Source organism: Ischnura elegans, chromosome 1 (assembly GCF_921293095.1).
Source record: "Ischnura elegans chromosome 1, ioIscEleg1.1, whole genome shotgun sequence".
NCBI lineage: Eukaryota > Metazoa > Arthropoda > Insecta > Odonata > Coenagrionidae > Ischnura > Ischnura elegans.
Genome location: NC_060246.1, coordinates 89,483,310 through 89,500,769, shown reverse-complemented (window position 1 = coordinate 89,500,769; position 17,460 = coordinate 89,483,310). Strand labels below are relative to the sequence as shown.

At 34.7% G+C, this 17,460-nt stretch overlaps 1 protein-coding gene across 1 annotated transcript; it reads left to right on the top strand.

The window, feature by feature from the left end:
• The first annotated feature begins 4,642 nt into the window (after positions 1–4,642).
• LOC124165623 (methylthioribose-1-phosphate isomerase) lies at positions 4,643–16,951 on the top strand. Its single transcript, XM_046543098.1, has 6 exons — positions 4,643–4,906; positions 5,018–5,253; positions 5,348–5,556; positions 9,712–9,920; positions 12,302–12,458; positions 15,922–16,951. The coding sequence occupies exons 1-6, from the start codon at positions 4,775–4,777 to the stop codon at positions 16,053–16,055; spliced, it is 1,077 nt and encodes a 358-aa protein (XP_046399054.1). The 5' UTR covers positions 4,643–4,774; the 3' UTR covers positions 16,056–16,951.
• The last annotated feature ends 509 nt before the right edge of the window (positions 16,952–17,460 follow it).

The following is a 17,460-nucleotide window of genomic DNA, read 5'->3' as shown; positions in this document are numbered from 1 at the left end:
TGTCCTTTTAGCTTCTTCATCGTTATTCTAGCAACTATGTACGGTACACTGCCAACTACACATCAGTATCACCAATGTGTACAATTGCGTTTCCAGCATAAACCTGAATCACCAGAATATCCCCTCTTTCAAAATTTGTAGAGAACATGATCAAATTTATCAAATATTTGGCAATACACAGTAAAACAAAATACCAAGCCATACAAAATCTAACAGGATAAAATTTATTTCTAAAACTAATGGGCTTTATAATGAGTTCCTGTGGACAAAGGATTCTGGCTATGGGAATTTATAGTGCAACAGTGGTGTCTTTGTGCCGGAACGCACAGGAATGCCGTTCAGGCACTGGTTATTTACGAGAGATATAATTGTCAAATAGCACTTTCATCAATTTGTTGCTTCAAAATTTCAAATATATGCATTTTTGACCAAAACAAAAAACTTGTGATAAATCTATATAATAAGTTGCAATAAAAAAATATACGGAGTAATATTTCAACTCTAAAAATTGTTGAGGAGAGTGCATTCTGGAACTGCTAATTTTGCCATGATGTCACAATTGTACAAAGCTAGAATGTATAGGACTGGGAGCACTATCGACAAGAGGATGCATAAACACGGATGGCGTGCTGGTCTCAACAGCAGAATGCCGAGCAACAAGAGGGATGTCAAGGTCCAGAGGTAAAATAATAGTGGGAGCAGGTAAACCTACTGATATCCTGGGTATGAATGCATCATTATTCAATTCCTCCTAACAAGCATTGTCCAAAACAATGGCTCCAGGTCAGGCCAAGCGCATGTGGTAGACACACTGCATAAATCAATCAACAGTCGCAACTTGAAGCAATTTAATGTCAATCATTTTAACAATGGTCCCGACAGCAGGTTTATGACTAAATAGCAACTACAACTTACTTCTACTATATAATGTGTACTGAGGCACTTTTGAGATAGTACATAAGCATCAGAATTAGCCTCTCAAGCGTGTACAATGCAGCATATGCATCCTCGCTATTCCATTCCTATACGGTGCTTTAATCGTAGGTATTTAAATCGCCCAGGGTGCTTTAATTCGGAGGCACTGAAGCTTTTGTGCAGACATTAAGTAAAATATTTTTAGCGTCATACTTGCCCACCAAAAAAATTCCAAAAAATAATATTCTCTAAAAAATTGTTTGAACTTGATAATTATTAACAGGTAATTACATTTTTTGGAGCCGTTTACTTTTGCCTGCTCCCTGTATGCTGAGTTTAGTAGTTGACCAGTCCGTGGTGTTTCTCAAAACAGGATCCTCTGATTCCTGGGCAGTTTTTACATCGTTATCTTTGTCTCATATCTCTTTATGTTTTTCTCACTTTCACATACATACTTTCTTCTTTCAACCCTAAAAGTTTAATTTTGCTTTAATAATAATTAATATTAATTTAATTATTAAACTTAAGTTTTAATAATATTTGTTGAACAAAATGCCGTCTGGTAAATCAAGCAGGTTATGTAGCGGTAGTGAAGAGCCGTCCTTTGCACTGTTCAAAATTCTGTCCTGCTATGATTTGGTTCACTAAGATTCAAATGTTCACAAATGGGTGAATGTTATAGCGGTAAGGATCTTTTTTTTACAACTTCCTTCCTTTATCTATCTACAAAAAATCTATCTAAAAAAATCTATAGAAATTTGGTGAGCAAATTAAAACATTTTCTTTCTCATAAAATTGAGAAAAAAATGGAGTTTAGAATATATATGTTTTCCGATAAAATACACTCTGAAGCTCAGTTTCTTATTTATTCCCATCAATATGAGCTCCTACAAATACTATTACTTCCTCCAGAGTTGTGAAAGTCCACTTTTGAAAGAGCAATTTTTTTTTGCTTCAGAATTTTCTTCGTTAATTTTCAAGAAACTGTGCTATGTAGCGGTTTGTCTCAGTCACTGATTGTAATTATTTCATCATCAAAAATTAACTCACATGCCTAGGGTTCCTCTTTACAGGAATAGGCTATATTTTTTTAACTAAATCATATGCAAAGGTTAGAGGCGGTTCTTTACAGCCGATCTCTTTCAATTATTTTCTTAAAAACTCACAGAAAAATGAGATGGTATAAATCATTGAACATGGAGTGAAGGGAGTATCCAATTGAAACTTCCGAAGTGGTATCAGAACATTTTGCACTCTTTCATTCCACAACGACAAGTACAGGCTCATAGCACAACTCATGGGAGCTAGAAGGCATGGTTCTAACTAAGAAGGGGTTCAAATATGGAAGGGACCCAAGGGCAAAAAAAATAAAACCACCAAAGCAAATGTAGGCGTAAAAAACCCCAACCCTCAGCTTCAAACCTCATAAATTAGATACCAGATGCTGGCAGGTCTTTGAAGTTCCGAGAACTATCGAGTGACAAAGCCTGGATGGTCCAAGTCTTCACTATCATTGCTATGATGAAAGAGAAAGGAAAGAAGGAGGCAGAAAAGCAAATGATAATGAACCACAGAGGAAAGCATTCAGCATCCTTGCATGGAACTCACAATCACTAAGGAAGCGTATAAACCAGAGCTTGAGTTGAAGGATATCTGCCATTAGCATCCACTGGATGCTGACCCCAGAGGAAGCATTTCTTCCTGACATCAGCTAGAAAAAAAAATTCTAAAAAATACGAGAACGCAAACACAGACTACACAGGGGCACAGAATGATGGCAGGCACATATATACTCACATATATGTTCTCTAAAAGTACATTTATGGAAGCTTAAGAGATAGGAATACCTAATGAAACATTTGGATGCCTATGGTGTGTCGCACACGCTTGAGGCATGGCATTCAGATGATGCAGACGGTGCATCGCACATGCTGAGGGAAGGACAACAGGCATTTAAAATCACACTTCAGGGGTTGGGTCTAACCAAACTAACAGACATTCTTGACACTTAACCCAACATTACCATAGCTGTGGGCCTTTTGGTGATAGTTTGCCACCTGCCTAAGAAATACGATGGAGCATGCTGATAGAAGTGAGGCATTTACTCTTGGCAAATGACGATGTTTATTGGCATTGAGCAGGAAATTCTACAGTCAGGAAGTGAAATAGACAGTTCTTCCACCGATTTGAAGTGATGTAATTAATCAAGGTATGTCCATAGCTATTTGGTTATAGCCCTTTATTAAATAAGACTGACTGAGAAAAAAGGGCAAAATATATACGTGTAGCCTATTAAATAAATTATAACACTGATTACATTCTCAACAAAGACTCAGGATCCATAGAGCTTTTTTTAGTCTAAGCTACGTCATGACATTCCATGTGTCCAGGGAGCAGCCTTATGGACTGCTCAGCAAGGTCAAAAAATCAATTTTATATTTGTTGCAAATGGTCGCAGATGATTTATTTGAATGGAAACTGTAAAAGCTTTGCTGTTATTGTGGTGTAAATATCTGAGAGTAACTCTTTGTCTTTCTTCATATAATGTTACAAGAAGGGAAAACTTTTACTTAAATCAATGTTTGACATTTTGTAATGTGTCGAAGATAAACATCAAAACATAGGTACCTAGGACAAAAAAAATGAATGGCAAAGTAATGTAGCAATAATATTCTAATACTTTTATTAAATTCCCTGACTATAAAAGATTCAATTTCCAGTATTGGTGAAGTGCATTATTCCCAGTGGTCACTGTGCTTTGCTGAACTGTTGAAAAATTGATCTTAATTTTGGCATTGCAAGCTGATGCAGATCATGTCATCACATCATATTCTACAGGCTTTGTTTCATAGGTGATGTAATTATCTGAAAATTCAATGCATACTGGCAATTTTTGTGCACATATATATGTCGACCTGTATGAAGGTTTTATATTTTGACAAAATATATGACCCATATATAGGTCATACATTTTGTTAAAAAAAGCAGCCTTTAAATAATGATATGCATCATATAAGCATGCCCTGACGACAACGTTTAAAAGTTTCAAATTCCATTCTAAAAAGAAAACAATTTTTGAGGTTTTGGCAAGCTTTTTTCAAATTTTCGGAGGGGCAGGTCGACATTACTTTCCCTGGTATGCAACACCTTTCAACGACAATGCATCTGAGGCTTGATGCGTACACAAATGAGTTTTAAACGCTAACAAATTGTTTCTAAAAATTATTTTTTAAGCTCTTGAAATAAAACTTACAGTGGAAATTCATTTTAAAAAGTATCGTCCTTGAAAAAGTTTCTTCCTCAAATAATAAATATTTCTGTCCTTAATTACAGGGTGGGTTATCGTATAATCCACCACTATGAGACTCAAAGTCAGAGAAGATATGAAAATGATTATTAATTTAAAATTATATTTACTTTAATTTATATTTTTAGGGAATATATTATTTATTTATTACAAATGGAACTAAAACTATTTTTATGCCTCTACAAGAAAAATCTTCGTTTTAAGAAGTAACAAACATTTTTGGATTCAGAATATCAAAGGAGATTAAAATATTTTTGTAATATATGTCACTAGTCTTTTTAAAATCAAAGTCATGACAATTTTTCAATCCAAAATATAAATCAATTACCTACAAAATGGTTATGCTGCTGTCAGGTTCTTCCGCATATTTGAAGCTAGCGCGATATTTTTCAGCCGCTAGAGTACAGCACTAGAGGAAATTTTCGGCCGTTTTTCGGACCGTGCCTGTTGTGAGAATTCCGAATTGCTGTTTTGTTAATTCCGTCCCTTCCGTCCGGTCTGCCATTGTTTCACTAGGAACTTGTGCACAATAGGTTTGTTGTTGTTGAAGAGATGACCCTGAAGGCTATCAAGTATGGAAATGGGAAACTTGAAGTATTGGATCAATTGCTGCTGCCGACACAGACGAAATACGTGAACATAAAAGGAGTGGAGGATGGATGGCATGCCATTAACAAAATGCAGGTAAGTTGGAAGTCATATGCTGGACTTTATTGACAGAGCTTTGGCCCTGAAGTTCGTGGATAATGTTTATGGGAAATTAGTTTTGAGAGTGTTCTCTCCTGTTCTATGTAGGTTCGTGGAGCCCCTGCAATTGCAATTGTAGGATGTTTAAGTTTGGCAGTTGAACTTCAGCAGGAAGTGTATAACTGCAAAAAAACATTGCGACAAGAAGTTGAAGGGAGGTTAAACTACATGGTGTCGGCCAGACCCACTGCCGTGAATATGAAAATAGCTGCCGACGATTTGATTGCTTTAGTAAATTCTCTTGACGAAGACGAGACTGTTGATGTAGAATCAATGAAATTGAGGTAAGTATGTCTTAATTATGGGTCGTGATGTATTTAGCGCCCATGACATATGATGCTAATGGATATAACAGAATAGTGCTCTTTATTTTCTTAGGTTTGTCCAAGCCATTGAGAGAATGCTTGATAAAGATGTTTCTGATAACCGTGCCATTGGGGATAATGGGTCGTTAGCAATTTTAAGTGGGAAAAAGATGGATGGACCCGTTCGAATTCTGACTCATTGTAACACCGGTTCTTTGGCTACTGCAAGTTACGGGACTGCATTAGGCGTTATTCGTTCTCTGCACGCCAATGGGAAAATAGGTGAGTGATCTTGCTGCGAATGATGGCAAAGTATTCTTACCTTTGTCATCATTTTATCCAGTCTGAGCTCGAACCTGGAAGGAACCTTTATTTCGTGACTTGATGCAATCTGCCTTCATATAAGTCTTAACAATTGCCTTACGTGTTCAACTTGAAATGTTCCAAATCTCTCTCATGCTATCCAAGGCTCTGCCACGCCGTATTGGCATGTCAACACATTCATGGTGAATGCAAATTGCCTGTTTTTTTGGAAATCATGCTCTTTCTTATGATTTAATCTTTTTCTGTTGCTTGAATAAGTTTATTGCCATTCATAAAATTGTACTCAGGGCCAAGCTGCTTGATTGTCATGAAAGATGCAATTTCTTTTTTGACATGTCCAGCCAGACACCTTGAAATTATTTGGTTGGAGGTTCATTTAGTGGCCATGCCTTACATATACTCCTCGACCCAATTATTGTTATGCTTGTTAACTTAAAACAATGTTATATTGTTGTGAAAAAGGCTTTGAGATTTTGATTATAATGGTACACTCGATGAGTTTTCTTTGATATATTGCTCCTGTACATGAATTAAGTTGGTGGCTCTTTGGAATCAATGACTGTGATATCCAGTCACTTTTCAAATTATTTGATTTTCCATTATTTCAATGCTAAGATGTAATGGTGAAAATGAACTGCTGATTGAATGTGACTTTAATGTGCCTTGTCAGTTCATTATGTACTGTGTAAAATTTTCATCCAATTATGGCCAGTGATCATATGGTGCATGCATAGTAAGCTGACTAGTGTGTGATTTGAAACTATAGATTTTGCATTTTCAATCAGTTGTGAGGTGTGCTATGAAATATTGTTTTTTACGTTGAGTGTTCCTGCAAGGTGTTAGTGTTAACTCCTTTTGAATTTTGCAAAAACTGATGATTATTATTAAATTCATGGCGTGTGAAAACTTTTCCCAAGTGCTCATTATCCACTTGGACAACTACTTCCTTTTTACCAAGGACTGCAAACAGATAACGTCTGCCTTATGCATTGGAGCCCCCAGCCTCATATCTACTGCTATTATTTGCTTTTGGTTCTCTTATGCTTACAGGGAATTTTAACTGATAAGGTGAGCATGACTCAATGTATCACCAAAACAAGATAGCCCTTTTTTGGTCATGTAAAAGTGTTTGCAGGTCTGTGGTAGATAACTTTTTCATGTTGGCCAACTTCTGCATTCTACTGACAGATTGTACTCTACTTTTAGTCTCGAAAATAATATCTTTTTACTTCATCACTTCAATTAGTCACAATAAGGTGGTGGACGTGCCTTGACTAGGAATTACATTGTTATTTCTTGTAGCTAAGGGCCTAAATCAAACATTTATATCATGGATACGAAACAGAATAGTCTAAAGAGATGATGATTTAATTGCAAAGAAATGGAAAATGTTCTTCTGTATTGTTGAAAATCATGTGCTGATATAATTGTGGTTGTGTACTCTTGGTGGACTAATGTACGAATTTGAAACTAAGCGCAATTATAACTCTGTGTAAATCTTAAAAGTCCAGACAGATTCAAAATCCTAATTGATGTTTGAAGATATTTAAAAAAAAAAGGCTTTATCCAGTGAAGTTGTGAACCTTATGTTGATGTAAAAGGTAGTGAAGGAGGCATATACCATTGGCTCTATTTTGCCAAGACTATTTTTGTAACATTGTGGCGTATGTTTTTTTTTACATTTGCACAAGCTCTAATGTATATGGATGAAATATACTCTAATTGAAAGTATTGAATGATATTTATTATGAATTTGAGTGATAAAGAGATATGTTATTTTGTGGTAGCTAAGAAATTTTCTTTATGTAACTACTGTTGCCAATAACTTAATATCTAATCATACATGTTTTAATATTAACTTCTGTTTTGTGGGCTCATTCCTGTATGTGTGTGGAGTCAGTTGGTGCAGCTAAGTTGTTAGTTGGCATTCTCAAATTAATAAAGTGTGTACACACTTTATTAATGCATAGTTTCCTACAGGCTTTATTTCCCATCCATGTTAACACTTTCTGAATAGTGCCTGGGCAGTTCTCAGACATCCCAATATTCATGTGTGTTCATGGCTATCATTCTGTAGCTGCTTTTCTTGACCTGCTTGTTTTCTGAATAGATTTTGGTGATATTATGCTCACTCTATCTCTTTGCACTGGCAGATTTATGTTATATAATTTTAATGGCTCGTAAAACCACAGTAAAATTACTCTTTTTCGTACTGGTTCAAAAATACACCGAAAAGCCTTGTCTTAGGTGGATGTAAGACCTACAGTTTGGAAAGTGCTAAAGCTTACTTGACTTGGAAAATTAATGCTTTTGAATTTGTTCAATTTCATCAAGTATTGTGTTTTATTAACTTTTACACCAGTAAAATCTCCAATTTTGGTGACCATTTTACAGCAATTAAAATATAACTTAGATATCAACATATTTTAGGTTGTTTTTCCTTCATCGGGTGGAACTAATGCCTTTTTCATCAGCTACACTGTTCCCTATGACCTTCTCGCCATACTTTTTTTTTGTTTCAGTACATCACTACTGATTGTCCTTGCTTCACAGGTTCCGAGGAGTTATCTGACTTATTCAGCACATTATATTATGTCATTACAAATTCCTTTGATTTCTTCTCTAGGGTCTTGTAAGACTGAGAAAATTGTTAAAATCTAAATTACTCATTATAAACTAAACCTTTTATGCTGAGAGTATAAATAGGAAAAAATGTATGCCACATTGTGTAAATGCTTGGGGTTGAAATTATTTAAAATTAGTATACTATTTTCTCTTTGAAAACCTCTTCTGTCCACATTGTCGAGAAAATATTCAGGCCTATGAAATTGTAAAATCAATGTGGTCCTTCTAATTTTAATTTTTATAACTAACATTCATAGCATCAAATTCTAAGGGCTTTTTTAATTTTGGCAAAGAAACTATTTCCTTCTCTTTATAGTTAACTTATTTTCAAGCATGTAATTCCTAGTTTTGATGCTTATCTTAGCCAAACCTTAATTTTATGCATGAAGCATACTCTATCTGCAGAACTTAAACTGAGTTAACATATTTTAAAGGGTTTCTAATGCTGACTCTATCATCTAAAGGTTGATTTGGAAAATTTGTAGCGTATGATATCACTAACAATCACCTTTTCCAGCTTCATCTTATGAATATTAAATAGTGATTTTGGGATGTGTTTTTATTTTTTATTTTGATGAATCCTAATGATTTAAAGCAAATTTTCAGGGTAACCCTGCCTAACAAAATCTTGGCATTCTAATCTTGAGCATTTGATATTTATGAAGTTTCCTTAAAAACCAGTGGAGTATTTATTGGAAATGAGAGAGTTGTTTTTAAAGTTGAGCAAATTTGGAAGGTTTATTATCACTGCACTTGGGTTGACTTTGTTGAGGAATGTTTATCTGGCAACCATGGACTGCTTGTAATTGGGTAACTACTCAGAAGATAAATAAATAATAAAGATCATAATGAATGTTTATATCTCTGGATCAGCATTGTGTATGTGGTATGCCAGTGAATATCTGTATGTCACTGAATTTGTTTGGTGATTAATTACATGTATGTCAGCAAAGTAAAGTATTATCTTTATTCCAATCAGCCTTTTTTCATATAAATCAATGGAATCGGAATATTTGAGTTGGAGAATTGGAAATAGTTTCTAAAGTATATCTTATTGTCATACTCATATAAATGTAAATATGTTTATGCATACAGGTATCTGATCTATTGAGCTGAATTTCTATTCTGATTTCAGAATATCATTACATTTGGAATGAACACTATCAAATCAACTATTTGATGAAAACATACGTGCATATAAGCTGTCAGAATCACTCTCCATTAACCACTCATGATTTTAATGTTGTTTTCTCTTATGTGAATGCAAATAGTGAAAAAAATGCAGTGAAGTTGCTTTGAGGTAATACCTAATATGAAGCAGACAAATCGTAAACTTTAGCAGTCGGCGTGCAAAGTTTCCATGATTGCATATAATTTTTTAAGTTGGCTTGGTGTGTCCTAGAAGGACCGCTAATTTCCTATTCTTCAAGTATTGAACATCATACAATTGGTGCTGGCGCCAACCTGCGTACTACATCCAATTCCCAGACCAGGTGTACTGCACTGAGACGAGGCCCTACAACCAGGGAGCACGGTTGACGGCATATGAATTGGTTCAAGAGAGGATTCCAGCCACACTCTTGTGTGATAGCATGGTAGCGGCATTAATGAAGAAGAGGCATATCACGGCTGTAGTTGTGGGAGCTGACAGGATAGCTGCTAATGGAGACACGGCCAATAAGATTGGAACCTATCAGGTGATTAACTGTTCATCAAATAATTCTCATTGCCAACCTTTAAAGTCATAATAAGTTTGGAATTTGATTTTATTATTTTAGGTATATTTTTCCTTCAGGGTTGATTGAGTTACTATTACATTTTAAAGATTTAAGGATCCTTATTTCATTCGTATTTTTTTGCAGCAATAATGATAGCTTTCATGCTTAGCACGTCCTGATGAGATGCTAAGTCAGTTAGTCTCCGAGCTATTTATGATATTTCTATATAAAAGCAGTTTCGTGAAATTTTTAAATGTGTAGAGAACTTTAGTTGTAAATAAGTTTGTAGTCATCGTTAATTATAATCTGTTATGCTTATCAATGTTTCAATTAGGGTGACTGCTAATAATCTCCAATGATTAGCATACTGGCTTGTTAATAGACATTGCCTGCTTGTACCTTGGATAGAATGTAGTAATATCTATGAAGCTACCTAACAGGTACCCCTTTAAAAATTTCTCGACATAATCAGACTTATGAAGAAAGACATAAGAAATAGAATTTTGAGCAGCACCAATGGTGATTGGAAACAAAGTGTGGGTGAGATGGATAACTTTCAGTAACCCTTTCCTTGAAAATTTTGAATAAATCAATTACTTTCTCACTATTGTTTTAAAGTATCGTTGATGATCTATCAGATTGAATACAGAATTAATTGTGTTGATTTCCCAAACAATTTCATCGCATTGTATTGCATGTTTTGCTACTTTTAGCATGCAGTATGTGTGTAATCATCCTCATTTTCTGTGATTTCTCCTATCAGTGTTCTTCTGTCTGTGTGATACTCTTCATCCTATTGCATACTCACAATCATGGTGTTAATTAAATACTTCACTGCTTATGTGTACAGTGTGTACTTTACCACCAGTTCCCTCCTGACTTTGCGATGCATCCTTCTCATAGGTTTTTCATTTACTGTGTCTTGATTTTCGTAGTGAGCCATATTAAAAGCTTTCCTACACTTCTGTCATCTGTATTTGCTCAACTCGCATGCATAATTTTTGCTATACATTTATCTGAAAGTTCTTGATCCAACACAATTCATATTACTGACCCAGTAGTTCCTGGGTGATGCAGTGTCAGGCATTGTCAAGCCTTATCGTTTTTATTTTTTTAAATATTGTCTATGTTGAATATGTTGGTATTAGAACAATTGAGTGTTTTAAATAGAGGTTGTAGATAGCCCTAATACGTATTTATGTGAAAGAGTACTCATAGTTGTGACGTTAAGTGATCAGGCTGGACTTACTTCTAAGCAGGGCTTAAACCTAGAGAGGATATTCATTTTGTAATGGAAGGTATTTTTGTAACTATTCATGTAAATGTGTGGTTTTGAGAATAATGAAATCAACCAGTACATAGACTTTTGTCAATGCATAACAGTTCTGATCTATTAAATCAAAGTGGCCTCTTTATTCAAAACCTAATACTTGTTTGAAGTTATCAGAAGTTTAAACTTGGGTACTAGTCCTCTCGCGTTCCCTTTGTTTTTAATGTTACCATTTGTTTCCTTTCTTCTTTATGCAAGGTTCCCACTCAATCATGAAAACCTGAAAACGGTGAATAAGCCATGAATTTCTCTACTATGAAAAAACCGGGAAATAGCCGTGAATTTCATCTTAAAAATCTCTCAAACTAGATTGTAGAACTACAATTGACTGATGAGAAGAAAAATTGATATGTATTTGGATCATGTTTCAGGGTCGAGTCACGTGCACTCATTCCATGGAAAAATTAGTTATTTTGAGCTGGGAAAGGTAGAAAATGGTGAATAGAGGAGAGTTGAGAAGGAAAGGTTGGGAAATATTTTGAGAAGGGATTGTTTTCGTAAATGATAGACAGATAATTGAATGAACAGCCTTTATAATGATGGCTAATCAAACCACTACTGTTGCAGTTTTTGCCAAAATAGTATGGCTTATTGAAAAAGAGTTTAGATATTAATATGGATGAGTATGAATACTTTTAAATCGTGCATTAACTATTAATGTCTCGTTATAAACTATGTACATATTTTGAAGTTATTATTAAATATCTATTCATGCAAAATCTCAATATGTATTCATTAACTGTATGGCTAGTCTTATCACAGGAATTTTCACACATTCCCAGAGCAGAATAATGAGCATATTCACATTGTTGGATATTGTTATGAGACAAAGCTGCAGAAATGTATTAGTTATTAAATCCATCCTTGCAGAATGTTTTTCCTTTTAGCATCAACTGTTGCAGGAATACATGTATTCACTCTGGTGTTTTCCAGTTAGTGATAATAATTTTGCATGTGATAATATTGTCTTGTAAACTTATTTCAATAGCTCATATGTTAATAGATTTTGCACGATTTCAATAATGTATAGATTGCAGTCGTAGCCAAGCACCATGGGGTACCATTTTATGTTGCTGCTCCCTTGACATCAATTGATTTCAAAATTCCGAGTGGAGACCATATAGTCATTGAAGAGAGGCCAGACCACGAAATGACACATATAGGAGATTACCGCATAGCTGCTCCTGGTAAGATGTGTATATATTAAACAACCGTACATGTTTTGCTGTGAGTGGGGTGTTAAGTACAATATTTTTGTGCCTGGGCTAAAACTCAGTGTATTCCAGCAATGTCGTAAGTGAAAGTTTGCATTTTAAATTTTAGTTTTTAATGTGTAATTAACCCTTAGGTGCATTCGCCTGCAAGTATAGCGCCAGTGCACGCTAGCGGCTTTTTTGCCGCACTTTTACATTTTTGATTTTTCCAAGTATACATTCAAATTTGAGGTTGTTTTGACGTATATGGGGAACTTCTAATAAATAAAAGCAGTTAAAATATTTTTCCGATTCATTTATAAACAAAAATATCACATAATTATATGCAAATTTCTTGATAAATACTTCGACTAATTTTTCTCAAGGAATTGCAGACGACAATCTAGACACTAAAAAGTCAAAAAAACACACACAAAAAAGGAAATGGATATGCCAAATCGTTAATGCAATCATAAAAATTTTAAAAATAACAAACTATACAAGCAAAATTAATTTTTCAATTTTTTCACCCTTGTTGGCCGTCACTGCCTCCGAAATGACATTCGTGATATCTTTTGACAAAGGTGGAATTATTATTGCATATAAATAGAAAACATTCGTATATTTATCGTCTTATAGTTTTTACATTTTCCACGTGTAAAATAATTACCCGCCCTACATTGAGGTTCATATGCAGAAGCAGATAATTCAGGAATTTTCCCAAGTCTCATTGCTAGAAAAGCCTATGTGTCTGCTGGAAGATTACCTTTTATCACCCTGGACTTGAAATGTTAATCTACAAGGCTAAACGCGAGAGCTTCCATGAACTCCATTCTTGGTCTTCGATGGATTTTTTTCAAAATTCTTAGCTACAAAAATCACGTAGTCGCTAAGAGTAGCCATATAAAAAACCGGAGAAGTTGTGATAGAGGCCACCTTCGTGTTCATCTTGAAGGGGAGTAATTTACGCACTTTTGGTCCACAGAATCGACACCTCCCTTTGTTGAGTTGTAGTTCAGGATCATTTCAGGTCTTGCAGTTCGTTTCGATGTCCTCTTTGCAGTGCAACGTAGAAAGCACTTCAAAAGAAATTCACATTTTTTTCGATTTGTGCAGTACGAAACAAGAGTGCAGGTATCCTGGAAACCAAGAAATGAAGTTGCAGCCTATCGAATTTTGCAGGGTAGAAACTCTATGTGGGTTTAAGGATTTTTTCACGGTACCTAATAAAGTTAGACCATTTTCTTGCAAATAAATGGCTAAATCAAGACTAATAAGTGAATGAGTAAATAATAATAAAATGAATAGTAATGCTTTGCTGTTATTTTCCCATTCGAATTCATGAATTCCCGTTGCTATCCCGAACGCTGTTCTGCAAATCATCAGGACTGTTACATCTGTTTTACAAGCTCTTCTAGCATCTAGCTTCCAACTTTTATTTACAGAGAGAGTGTATTAAATCCCAAATAAAGATATTATTTCTAAACGAGAAGTAGTGATGCAACCTCTGATTCTCGGGTAAACACGAGATAACAGTTTTCCATCAATATTGGTATTCTCGACATTTTTTTCAATCACTTTCAGTAAAATCGTTTTTGGCAACAATTCGAGTTCGATTGCGGCATTCTTAGGAAATGATGTTGGCCCTGGTGAAACACGAACAATGTATTTAGCTTTTGTTTGGGTGTTTGCAAATTGTATCTATGAGTTCAGCCAATGCGTTTCACCGCTTTCCGTTGATCAAGATAAACGTTGGAATTATGTGGGCGGCTAACAATATTATTATCATCAGACTGCTAACTCTCGCTGGAATGTAATGCGCCTTCAAAAACATTCTTCCTCCCCTTCACTTTCATGTGAGAAATCAAAAAAAAATTTCCATATCGTGGTTTAACTGCCCTTCCATTCCATCTTTATTATCAAGCTTTTGAAGCACTCGTTAGAACTCATGAGGGTGATAAATATGTTCTGACCTTGTTATATCATATACTCTACAATAGTTACCACCGGCTAAATTTGTTCATAAATCGATAAAATCATAATACAATTTACGTCCATAAGGAGGTTACTATTCCTGAATCTTGATATAATGCCTTTGGAGCATTATGCTCTTTTCCCGCAGGTAGATACAACAAGTGCCGACTCTTGGCCTTCAAATTCCAATGCATAATACATTATAATAAATGTGCATAACTTATTTTTCGGTCACTAGTAAAGCATATGCAACGCATTTTTACATAAATGTAATGCATACTTGGGTATGAAAACGAAATGTTTAAATTACGACATGTGGTTTGAGGTTGACATAAATTATACTAATAATAATAGTAAAGAAATGATAATGCAAATGCTTACAAAAGCTATAATAAATACGAAACCACATATTAACATAGTATTGCAAAAGTGATTATGCTTCCAAGTTTCCACGGTAGCGACAGATTATCAGAAGTTCCGTAGTATCGTGTGAACGCCATCCAGCGGCAAATCACACGCAGTTGTCGTCGTTCTCACTTAGTAAGATTCTTACGCAATAGTTGGTCGTTACATTGACGCAAACATATGTTCTTGGTGGAGGGAAAAGTACAGAAATAGAATACCAAAGTGTACCACAAGTGATCCATGCACAGTAAACGCGCTATTTCGAATTTTTGAAAAATGCGGCAAAATCCCCGCTTAGCGTGCACCTAAGGGTTAAGCTAAGAATTCTATCCGAATACATGCAAGTAATTACTATCTTACTGTCTCCTTCTGCCATTGGGCTTAAAAAGAGGGAGCAAGTATTTTGGTGAATATTTAATTTTGCTTGGATAGAAAAAGTATGTAATTAAGTGATTCATTTATTATTAGTTATGCGTATTTTTTCTTAAGCAGCTTTTTAATGAAGTCAGAAAACGTGTTAAGAATAGTGACATCAGTATTTAACGTCATTTAGAATTGTAGTATTAATGCAGAGTTCTGTGGTTGTACTGAATTATTTGATCACATCTTCATTACTTTTTGCTCGAGATGTAAAACTCATTTACATTTGCCTCATCACATAGAGGATTAGTAGTGTATAAGTATGATGCTCGAGGTGCAACAGGTTTTAAAAATCCAAAACTAGTTGGAGTTGTAAATTAGGTCTAATGTTCATTCTTAGAAATTAACGGAACTAGGTTATGAATCTGTGCTTAAGTACATAATAAACAAACCATGTTGGTTTCAATGGATTTCATTTATAGGATATTTGTCTCATTGGTAGCCGGCATAATGTTTATGTGATTTATAGAAATGAAACAGAGAAGTTGATGAAAAATACCTCAATGGAGCAAGAAATCAAACCATTTTTAGTAATTATTGAAAGTTTGTTGAATTAGATAAGGCACAGTTTCCAATATCTCAGGGGAAAGTCGTGCTGTTATTTTTGTTCGCATACTGTTCTATTGTACTTAATAAGATATATGTATTTTATTTTCAGGAATATCATGCTGGAATCCTGCATTTGATGTTACCCCAGCAGAATTAATCACAGGCATCATTACTGAGAGAGGGACATTCATGCCTACTGAGATTGAGAACCTTAGATATATTTCTCGGCAGCACATGTCATGATTCCCTCATTTTGGGATGGCGCCATGAATAAATGAAATGATATTTTGATAAGTTTTTGTGAGAATATGTCAGGAAGTTGAAAAACTATGCGTGAGAGTATGTTTCACCTTTTTACATTTTGCTGTTAGATGAAATATTACTTTCGCTGGAATCCTTTTTTAAATGACTATTACACATTACAATTTATTTATGTAGGATTAGCAAAGTATTCCACGTAAACTGTGTTCATTGATAATTTGAGCTCTCATTCGGTCTATAGGATAAATATTTCTGAAGTCAGACATTTTGTCCATACTTATATTCATGTAGTTTGAATTGAAATTTTAATATTGTTATTCCTAATTGTAAGTTGTTATTTTTGGTGGAATTGTGACAAGGGAACTCATTCACAGTTTTGTATCCTGATTGAAAAGATTTTGTCCTTAATTTAAAGTTTGTTGATGAGGCCTTTGTCTTCCAAATTAAATATAATGTTGATTACTCATCTTGGTTATTTAAAGTTTCCAAAAGATTATATTCTTATGATTTAAATGATGCATTATAGCAGAGATAGTTTTCTAAATCAGTCAATCTAGGAAATTCTTCTTGTTTTGATCATACATGTAAACCTTTTTGCCCATTCAAAAAGGGTAAGTCTTAAAAGGCTGTGATATTTAAAACTTCGAAATATATGTGCTTATCTAGGCATCTTTGAAGTAAGCCTCCAAGTTCTTAATTATTGAGGAACATGCTGGGTGTGTTTTTTTATCTAGGCTACAGTAGTCTTATGCTGAAATGTTATTGTACATTTTGATCAATTTTGAAAATTTTCTCGTGATAAAATATACTGTAAGCAACAGTTTGACTGCTGCCTCAAGCCATAATTGGTGCTGGCAAATAAAATCTATATATTTTGATTTACAGTTTGTATTATTTATAATAGAGGGAGGAGGGGAATTACTATCATTTTCAACGTTCCCCCCTGCTGTAACAATCGGTGAATGTGATGAAGAACCAGAAGAAAGCAGGAAGGTGTCATGGAATAGCGTAGTGGTCATCTTCTACTCCTTAATCTTTTATTTTTTCAGAAGTTAACATTCCCTTGACTACATCTACCAGTTTATATAGAGAAGTGAAAAAGTGAGTGTAGGATTTTCAGGACGTAATGCATTATGCAAAAAATGCATATTAGTGCAGTTGTACCTGTAGTTCATGACCATGCAGCCCTAAGTATCTGTGATATATGAGGTGATTTCTGTAAGTAATGCAACATATTTTTTTTTCACGGCCAATTTTGGTTGAAAAACTTGGCATTTCATATGGAACATTTTCAAACATTTCAGCTTCGTCTTGTATAGTTGCATTGACTGTAACGGAGATGCATTTCAAACAATCGGCAGTGATTGAGTTTTTAGTTACGGAAAAC

What these genes read in the sequence shown, in the direction of transcription:
- LOC124165623 (XM_046543098.1), top strand. Translation starts at nt 4,775, where the DNA reads ATGACCCTGAAGGCTATCAAGTATGGAAATGGGAAACTTGAAGTATTG. An exon ending in GCACGCCAATGGGAAAATAG is followed by an intron (nt 5,557 to 9,711) that starts GTGAGTGATCTT and finishes TCCAATTCCCAG; the next exon opens with ACCAGGTGTACTGCACTGAG. An exon ending in TTACCGCATAGCTGCTCCTG is followed by an intron (nt 12,459 to 15,921) that starts GTAAGATGTGTA and finishes TTTTATTTTCAG; the next exon opens with GAATATCATGCTGGAATCCT.